This window comes from Notamacropus eugenii, chromosome 3 (assembly GCF_028372415.1).
Source record: "Notamacropus eugenii isolate mMacEug1 chromosome 3, mMacEug1.pri_v2, whole genome shotgun sequence".
NCBI lineage: Eukaryota > Metazoa > Chordata > Mammalia > Diprotodontia > Macropodidae > Notamacropus > Notamacropus eugenii.
This window is the reverse complement of record NC_092874.1, coordinates 435,351,930-435,361,989: the sequence shown is the minus strand read 5'-3', so window position 1 is coordinate 435,361,989 and position 10,060 is coordinate 435,351,930. Positions and strand designations below refer to the sequence as shown.

At 42.2% G+C, this 10,060-nt stretch overlaps 1 protein-coding gene across 3 annotated transcripts in view; it reads left to right on the top strand.

Moving 5' to 3' along the window:
* IRAK2 (interleukin 1 receptor associated kinase 2) overlaps positions 1-10,060 on the top strand; it is a 58,561-nt gene that overhangs the window by 3,832 nt on the left and 44,669 nt on the right. For 2 of the 3 annotated variants that reach the window (XM_072598511.1, XM_072598507.1), the window contains exon 1: positions 6,449-6,700. The exons of the other annotated variant lie outside the window; for it this stretch is intronic. In XM_072598511.1, coding sequence (XP_072454612.1) covers positions 6,553-6,700 — 148 coding nt within the window. In that variant the 5' untranslated portion in view covers positions 6,449-6,552. Of the gene's footprint in view, positions 1-6,448; positions 6,701-10,060 lie in introns of those variants that run through there. 3 annotated transcript variants of the gene reach the window in all.

The following is a 10,060-nucleotide window of genomic DNA, read 5'->3' as shown; positions in this document are numbered from 1 at the left end:
CCTGGGCTCCACAGTCAGTTCTCCATCCTTGGTGCTGCCTTGCTGCCTACATGATAGACCCTGGATAAGACCCAGTTAAAACTGTCTAGTACCATGAATTTCTGACAAACGGACGAGACCCCTTGCTCATAAAGAAATGAGTTGTTTTTTTCAAAAGTAACATCACAAACAAAAGCTTTGTGAAACGGCTTCATTTTGACTTAGGACCAGCATTTCGTTAACATCTTCAGGAGCGTGAAGATGACAGTGGCTGTTAAGTCTTCTGTGTGAGTGAGCCACTTGGTCACTGACCCTCCTCTCTGTGTCTCACTTAATGGGCATCTGCAAAGGAAATTGGCCTACTAACTTGTCCTGTTGGATCAGATGACTGGATATGTTGAACTGTACTTCTGTGCTGCTGGTGCATGTGTGATGTTTTCCCAGGCTTTCTCTTTATATAACTCTGAAGGAAACTCGTGATGCCCATCCCACTGAGGTTTTAATCTGTTTCTCAGCTCTGTGTGACTCTGAAAGGACTTCTCATGTAATCAGATTGCATTTTTAAAAACAGAACTGAAATGAACAAAAGATGGGGTTAGATGGTTTTCTGTGGGTATTTTCCAAAGAGCAAGGAGATCATTCTGGAACTCCAGGACTGACTCAGGTCCTCTAGTGATTCAGGATCAAAACGAGACCCTTGTAGATTGCCTAACAGTCAACAGAAGTATGTTTACTTGACAAGGCTACAGCAGATTCCCTGTCCCTACTATCAAGCCTGAAGGAGGGGCCTCTGACCTCTTCTGTGTTGGCTTTTGTCCCCAGGCAGCACCATCAATGAGGTTCAAGCCAAATGTCCCCACTGGTGGAAGAGTGAATGTATTTTAGGGAAAAACTAACAAGGAGGCCTACCTAGCTGCACCAGTCTCAAATTATACTACAAAGCAAAACTTCGGTACTGATTAAAACAATAGAGGCGTTGATCAGTGCGAACAGATTAAATACACACTGTACAGAAGCAAATTAACGTAGTATAATTTTTGATAAGTCCAAAGTCCCCAGCTACCAGTGTAAGGACTCATGTCATTCCAACAAAAATCCTGGGAAAATTGGAAAGCAGGATGGTAGAGATTAGATAAGGAGCCACATCTCCCACCATATACCAAGATAGGCTCCCACTGGACTTGTGTCTTAAGATATAAAAGATCATAAGCTAGAGGAATGCAAAATGAAATGAGCAGGCAAGTGCCTGGGATGACATGTGGATAAGGCCAGGGGACTTCCTTCTGGGAGTCATAGTGGTGCCTGATGTGAGTGGCTTAGAGAGCCCTGAGCATATGTAGACTCCTAACTTGCCAGTCTACTAACCATCTGGTTAGGCAGACATGACCCCATGAACACAGGCTTCCGTCCTTGTCATCACTGGTTCTTTTTTCCTTTTTAGGTGAGGGTTGAAGTCTCCAATCTCATGAGTAAAAGATCAGTACAGCATCGATGCCCCATGGAGCAATAAGTGACCTTCAGAATCCAGCCCATGGTGGTCAAGATGAGGACTCCTATAACTCATGTCTCTTCTAAATATGAACTTGGTGGGACCAATAGTATATTAAAAAGTTATGCTAAGAGTGTCATGCCCACTGCCCTCAGTGAACTGAGATTGGGATCTGGGAGATTGTTTCTCTAGTGTGGTGGGAAAATGTTTATACTTCTATTCTTGCTATATCTTTGAAGTAAATATCCTTTTATAAAAATTAATTGATGTTAAGTGTTAAAGGGAACTGGTACACTACTTGCTATTGGCTAAGGGGTGTGGGGAACATAACCAATGAGGACTTGACCAAGTGACATTAGAGAAAAAAAATAACTAAAAGACCTCAGGATATCCCCTAGAATCCCAAGGGTGAGCTGCACCTGGCCTGCCTCTGGGAGAATGAACCTGAGCTTGTCAATACAGAATAAATGAGTTTTTACAACTATACGTAGGGATCAAACAAGGAATTGGGAGGAGCCCAATAACCGAAGATCAGACGGACAATTTTCATTATATGGAATAAAACATTTTTTTCATAAGCAAATCCAGTGCAGTTAAAACTAGAAGGGAAACAGTTAATTGGGGAAAAATAATCTTTGCAGTACTTTTTTTGAGAAAAAATTCTCATATCAGCTCTTATCAGTGCAGTGGCAATCCATGATTCCAAAAGACCAAAGATGGAGCATGCTGCCTACCTCCTGACAGAGGACTCAAGATGCAGATTAAGATGTGGTCAGTGTGTAGGAAATTGCTTTCTTTGACTGTGTATTTATTATAAGGGTCTTCTCAAGGTTGGGTCTAGAAGTAATTCTCTAGAAAGAGAACAAATGCTATTTAATTGCATGTAATTGGGGAGAAAAGATTGGATGTGAAAGATGTGAAAGTAGAAATTGCAATCTGAGGAAGGATTAGGACTCAAATGTTTTTGACTTAAAGCCAGGCTCAGTACAACACCCTGACGACCGTAATTTGAAGAGATCATGAACATACCCTATAATCCAGGAGTCTCCTACCAGTGACTCTGGGCTTACATGTGTGTTCAGTTCTGGGGTCCTAATGCCAATATTTTTGACTCCACTCCTCAACCCCAGAATAACTCCAGAGAAATCTCTAAAACAAAATTTAGTTCTGGGTCATATCTTGTTCAGTCATTTCAGTCTTGTCCAGCTCTTCCTGACTTCATTTGGAGTTTTCTTAGCAAAGAATGGTTTGCCATTTCTTTCAGTTATGTGATTTGCCCAGGGTCACTCAGCTAGTAAGTGCTTTGGGCCAGATTTGGACTCATCAGCCTGACTCTAGAACTGGCACTCTATCTGTTTCATCACCTCCTGCCCCCAGGTCATATGTAGAATCTCCTCAAAGAAATAGTATTTGGATAGCCTTGTAAGGTTTGCATATTATAAAGCATATAGTGCTTTACATATTATTTGATCCTCACAGCAAACCTAGGAAGGTAAGCGTTGTTATTATTCTTGTTTTTACAGAGGAGGAAACTGAGGTGAAGTGATTTACCCATGGTCACTGGGTGACTAAGTGCCTAAGGCCAGATTCAAAATTAGGTCTTCCTGACTCCTTAGTGTCACCATTTTCTCTGCTGTGCCACCTAGAGGTTACTCTAGAAAAGGTACACACTGTTCAGTACGAACCTTGGGAATAGGACAACTGTTTTATTTCCTGCATCATGCAAAAAACTCATAGATATGCACTGACAAATACAGAAAAGATAAGAATACTTCAAATAGTCCATTACACTTACTATACTTTTTGGAAGACAAAATCCCTTTGTGCAGCTGTGGTGGAATAGATACTTTGCATTGATCTCAATACAAATCTTCAATTTGAAAAGGCTACAAGCCAAGACCAAAGTGGAGGGAGTGTGGAGTGTTGGTGCATGAATTTCTGTTTGCAGATGATTGTGCGCTCGATGCAGCCTCTGAAGCTTGAAGTGCCAAACGTTCAAACTATGCTTCAGAGAGTGCAGCTGTGATGGGCTGGCCATGTTATTCGAATGCAAAATGTACACTTGCCAAAAAGACCATTTTATGGAGAACTAACATGGGGCAGGTGATCACATGGTAATCAGGAGAAGCGATACAAGGACACGCTCAAGGTATCTCTCAAGAACTTATTTGACTGCGACATGGGAGACACTGGCACAGAACCACTCAGCATGGTGTGCTCACATCAGAAAGGGTGCTGTGCTCTGTGAGCAAAGCAGAATGGAGACAGCACAAAGTAAACGTAGGATGTGCAAATTTGGAGTATCCACCCCAAATATTTACACGGACTATCTGTGCCCAACCTGTGGTAGAGCATTCCCAGCTCATATTGGTCTGATCAGCTGCAGTCGGACACACTGAAACTTCACTTTATCATGGTGATGTCATTTTGGTCCTCTTCAAGAATGAAGGACAACCACAAACAGTGACCTGGCAGTAGGGTCATCGCTTGGTAGTTATTCAGGCACTCTTTAATTCAGGATATTCTTGCCCATACTGGGAAATTAATTTTTAAAAGTTACTTTTTTTTAGATTTTTTTTTTGTTCTGATTTTAACAAACACAAATAAAATGAGCATATCTATTGGAGCAGAGGAAGAGATTGTACCCTCAATGATACATCTCCATTCTGTCCTCAATCCTTTTTGTTGAGATAACTGTAAAAATTTGACATTTAATTTTTTTTTTTGAAATTTAACTTTTAAAGTTGTCATGCTTAGCTTTGTTTCCTTGTGTTCTCTTCTGTGTATTTAAAAAAATATTTAATTGACTTTTTTCTTTTGTAAGTCTGTCCCTATCTCCCTATCTTCAGTCTTCCTTCATCCCCAACTGAAAAAAAAAAAAGAAAACCTTTGTAACAAATATACAGTCAAGCAAAGCAAATTCCTACATTAGTCATATCCAAATTTTTTCTTTTCTTTTTTTTTTTTTAGCCAATCAAAAGAAACTGTAGATCACCATAAACTCCTCAACCTCCACTTAAGGAGAGGGGAACAGAACAGACATCTCCTCAGACATCACCTCATTTCCCACCCAGCTGTACTCATTTTTGGATGATTTCTGCATTATTTTGCAAAATTTAATAAAACTTGGCCCTTAAAACTCATTAGTACCTGCAGCTTCCTCTTATTGGCCAAAGGAGCTATGAACTCCTCATGCAGCATTTAAGGAGGTGGAGTAGGTTAGATTTATTTTCCACCTAGCTGCACTCATTTTGGCTTCTCTGGCTATACTCATTTAGGAATTTGTTTTTAACTGCTCCATTATTCCTCATGCCAGGTGACCTCTCTTCCCTCCCTTCACCCTATTTTCCAGCTTCCTTTTGTGTTTTGTCTTCCCACATCAGCTTGTAATCTCCTTGAAGGCAGGGACTGTTAAAAATATTCATTAACCCTGGGTATTATCTCTAGAAAAAACTCTGGGCTTCCCCCTCCAAGAGATGTAGTAGTTAAATTGAACAGTTTCGGTAGCAAAACTCAAAGGGGGCCCCCCTCAAAGCAACCTTCCATAGTTGCTGGTTTTGTTTATTCCCATGACCTAGGTATTTAGACTATGTTCTAATCATTCACCCATTGCTCCTTGGAAATGTAACTCAAGATCTTTACTGCATTCGGGAGAAATCTCAGGATGCAGATACTATAAAGCATAACAAGTCCCAGGTACATAGTTTACTTGCAGAATCCATCTTGGTTCAGTCCTAAATCTGGTGCCATCTTGCTTTATCCCTAGGTCATGGAGGATAGCTCCGTCCCTTTACCATAGAGGAAACAAGTTTCTAGGTAGTTCCTCTGGCATTGTGTACTCTCCTTAACTCCTGCTCTTGATTAACCCCAAAGTCCCCTCCTTTCTTACCCACAATTCTTTCCCTCATCTTTGCTTTCAGCTTAATAGGAACCAACTATTATAATCCCTGTTTTTCTATTTCTCCCTTGCCCATCCAATGTAAAGCTGTAGCTACCTTCCCACAACACAGAGCTTATCTATGGACCCATGTAGCTTGACAGTTGAGGACAACATCATTTTAGTCACAGAGGTTGTGCTGCATGGTGTAGACAAGCACTGGATTTGGAGTCAGGTGACCTGTTTGATTCATGGATCTTCTATTTACTTGTAAGTAACTTCCTTTGGCCTCAGGTTCATCATTGTTAAATGAAGGGTCCTAGTTAAATGGGACCTAGTTAAGGTCTCTTTCAACTCTATAAATCCCATTTTAGGGTAAAACTGAATCACTTTGCCAGATTCTGAGCCCCTGTTCAATTGAACTCTCAGCCTCAGGTATTCCATTAATTAGTTTTTCCACCAGGAAAAATCAGTTTCTTGGGTCTTCAATTTTATCATCTGTAAATTAGAGGCATGGATTGTATAGCAATTTATATTTTTCAAAATACTTCTGCTTATATTATCTTAGTCATTTCCTCAAAACAGAGGAGATAGTAGGCTAATAGCCTGGCTTGAGAGCAAAGGAAATTGAAAACTCAAGAAGTCATATGACTTGTGCAGTTTCCCAGCTAGTAAGTAGTTGAATTAGTAAGTAGAAATAGATCCCAGGGCTCAGCCCTCATTTCTGATTCCTTCTGTCTTTTGGGTTCAATTTTTGATTCCCAAGGCCCTTGGCTAGAATTATTGTGTTATGGCTCTTAGATACGCTTGGTGGCAGTGTTGCTCAGTCCAGCTCACCCCACCCCTGCCCAGCTTAGTTTAGCCCAACTTCCTGGAAAATTGCCGCTAGTTACCAAAGGGTCCTTCCCCTTGGGGCTCCTCCCCTTGGTGCCGGCCACTTTCTGACTCATACTGGGCTGAAAATTAGCCTAGCAGACATCCTGTTGACTAGTGGGAATCTGGACCAGAACACAGTTCAATGCCTTGCTGTTAACAAAGGGGACACCCTTTTTGGGTTTCTCCCCTACAAGGAGGAACATTAGCTCAGGAGTGGCTTGGTTGCTTCTCCTGGGAGGAGAGAACAGATCTGAGGTCCCAGCAAGCTGTTGGCTGTGGAGAGGAAAGAGACTTAATCACAGCAGATTGTAAACTGTTGGAAGCAGGGAAAATGGCCTTGCAGCCACCTCTGCTGCCACCCCTACCTGCTCTCCAGAGCCCCAGGACTTCCCAGTATATCTATCAGCTTCCTTCTTGGGTGCTGGAGGACTTATGCCACAAGATGGACAGCCTGAATGAATGGGACTGGATGCAGTTTGGTGAGAGCAGTGTCAAGGGGGCTGGGGGTCCCTGGGAAGACTGAATGCTTAGGAAGTTGGGAGCCCCCCGCAATGACTGCCTGACAGGGTACTGTGGACTTCTAGGGGACTTAGATGATGGGGTCATCCAAGAGCACATAACCTATCTCCCTCAGGGAGAACAGGATTTAGAGTTTGGAAGAGATCTTATTGATAGTCTGGTCTGACCCTTTCATTTTACAGAGAAGAAAATGGAAGCCTTCATAGAGGGGGAAAAGGAGGAGTCTGAGGCCAAGATAGGGAACTTTTCCCAAGGTTGTACAGATAGTCCATAGCAGAACTGTGATTTCAACTCAGGTGTTCTGGCTTCGTGACTCAGAACACTGGCCACTGCCCTATATAAGCTCTTTTGTTCTTGTTTAAGTATCATTCTACCTTTTGCTTTTGAGCTATATTTTTAGCTTGTTCCACATAACACAGTGTAATGGACAAAACTTCAGAATGGTAAGTGAGTTCGGGTCCTTATCTTTTGCTCCTCTATGAGGTTAGATTAGATGGTTTTTTGTATCTCTTTCATCTCTAAGATTCTGTGATTTATTAAGCTATCTAATGATGAATGTAACCATGGAGGCAAAGAGCTGTATTGAAGAGCTGACCTAGAGTCAGGAGAATCTAGGTACAAGTCTCACTGGCCATACATGCTGGCTTGCCACTTAGCCTAGGCACCTCTGCACCATGGTGGAGGAGTACTGGATCTGAACCCAAGAAGATCTGAATTCGAAGCCTATTTTAGATGCTTCCTACCTCGCTGTATGACTTGCACAAGTCACGTAACTTTTTGTCAGTTTGCCTATCTCTAAAATGGGGATGAAAATATCATCAACCTTATGGGTCTCGTGTGAGGCTCCAGTGAGATGTTATAGGTAAGGGCTTTACAAGCCTTACAAGTTTAGCTGATATTTATTACTGTTAGTTTCTCACAAACTCTAAGTTGAAGGGAAGGTACCAACCCCCTTTTGGTAGTGGTAATTTCCTCCTCTGGACATTCCCTGTTTTGTAAGATCACAGGTCTAGCGATTTTCTAGAATCTAGAAAAAGATGTGTTGTGTGGTAATAGTCTTCTGGGATTAGTTACTAGTCATGTTTCTTGGTGCTAGGTGCTGAAAATTGGTTACTCGGTAGGTCAGACTGTGCTTTGTAATTGTGATGGTGATCAGAAGGAAAAGGAATGATGGTATACAAAATACCGCTTCTCTTGTCCATGGGGAAAGCATTGTAAATGTGCCCTTCTCTGTGCTGTCTTCCCAAGGATACTGGGAAATGAATCACAGCCTCACAGGAAGAGAAACCATTTTATGACCTTGATACCTTCCTTTCAAAAAAATACCCAAGAAATACCCTTCCTTTCTGCCATATATTACATGGAGTTTTGGAGTACAGATGTAAATGAGATTATCCAGAGTATTGAGGATATCAGTTTATAATCAGGACAACTAGGTGGCACAGTGGATAGATAGTGCTGGGCCTGGAGTCAGGAAGACTTATCTTGAGTTCAAATCTTGTCTCAGGCACGTATGAGCTGTGTAATCCCGGGCAAGTCACTTAACCCTGTTTGCCTCAGTTTCCTCATCAGTAAAATGAGACAGAGAAGAAAATGGCAGGCTACTCTAGTATCGTTGCCAAGAAAACCCCAAGTGAAGTCACAGTTAAAAGAAGTGAACACCAACAACAAAGAAGTTAGATAAGAGATGGAACACCTACTTTAGAAGGGTTGTTTTATACTAGACTGGGTTACTGTAAAAGGCTATGAAATCTCCCTGGCTTGAAGGGGAGGGCCAGGACGGATCTTTAAAGCGGGCATTTTGTACTCTCTCCTTGCTCATAGGTTTGGATGCTTGTCTATGTCATTGGAAGTGAAAAGAGTTTATCAGTTAAAGAGGCAAGCATCTCTTGGGGTCTAGGCTGTTTTTGGTGAATTGCTGAAAGGGCATTGAGTTTAGTCTGAGTTAGGATGGAATCCACTCTTAATTTACTAACCAGGAATTTTGTACATAGTCAATAAACCTTTGGCCTCCTTGGATCATAGATTCCAAGTGAGAGATGACCATAGAGACCATCTGGCCCAACCCCCTTCATTTTGCAGACTAGGAAACAGAGGTCTGAAGAGGTTTGATGACCTCACGCAAGTGTATATGAGAGGTGGAGTAGAGGTATCTTTTCTCATCTGTGTCTGCTACATAAAAGATATTTAATATATTCTTGTTGATTGTCCAATGAGGAATTTGGATTAGATGACTTGTAAGGTTTCTTCCAGTCCTAAATCATCCTATGAGTTTATAAGCATCCTATTTTAACCTCCCGGTCAGTGTGGATCCCTTTCTACAGTGGCCCTGACTGGGCCCCACTCAGCCTCAGTGTCAGGGGAGGCAAGGAGGCAGAAGGGATGGATTCTCAGGGACTTCCAGGTCTCAGTCTATGATTTGTAGACTTTATGGAGGGGAAATCAATTTCCCTTGCTGATGACTGTGAATAGGCACTTTACATTTATAGCCAAGAAAGAGAGACATTCAGTGACACTTTGTCTTGTACTGACAGGTTAGTTTCCTAAGCCACAGGCTGGGGCTGAGGGAAACCTCCTTGTCACCCCCCAAAGACATTTATTGAGAGCTTCCTACGTGTCCTTATGAATCTCCAGTCACTGTGCTAAGTGCTGGGGATACAATGAACGGTAAAAGCAACTTGATCCTTCCCTCAAAGAGCTCATCATCATCATCACCCTCCTATTCCTAGCCTCCCTTGAGATTTCTCTCATTCTCAAGAAATAAAGTACTTCCTTTGGGTGACTTAGAGACTTCTCCCACCCCAGCCTTGTAATCTAAAGGGCCCTCAGAAATCCTGGAGTAAACCCTCTGCTTTTCAGAGAACTGTACTAGAGACTCAAACAGGCAGAGTATGATGTTCAAGGTCCCCTCATGATTAATAGAGTCAATCCTAACCCCCTTATTTCCAGTATCTTGTGGCTGGAGTCTTTCCTTAATGCCTCACTTCCTCAATAACTTAGGGAGGGAGGCAGGTTAAAAGGAATCCAGGGACTTTGGGTATGGGGAAGGCAGTCCAGGACACACTGTGTTCCTCTTAAGATCCTTGGTCCTTATTGTGGACAGATTTTGCCCCGCCCTGTGATGATGGTATGATAAATTTCCACAAACAGGATGGTGTTTGAGGGACTTGTAGTGACTCAGGTGGCTAAGCCGGTAAACTGTGATTCTTTGCACATCATTTCCCCTCCCTGTGCTCTGAATGATTTCCCCATTCCTTCTGGGTAGACTTGGTGCCTGAGAGTGAGTGTGGTAGTTACAAAAGTTACTCACCTGAGACCAG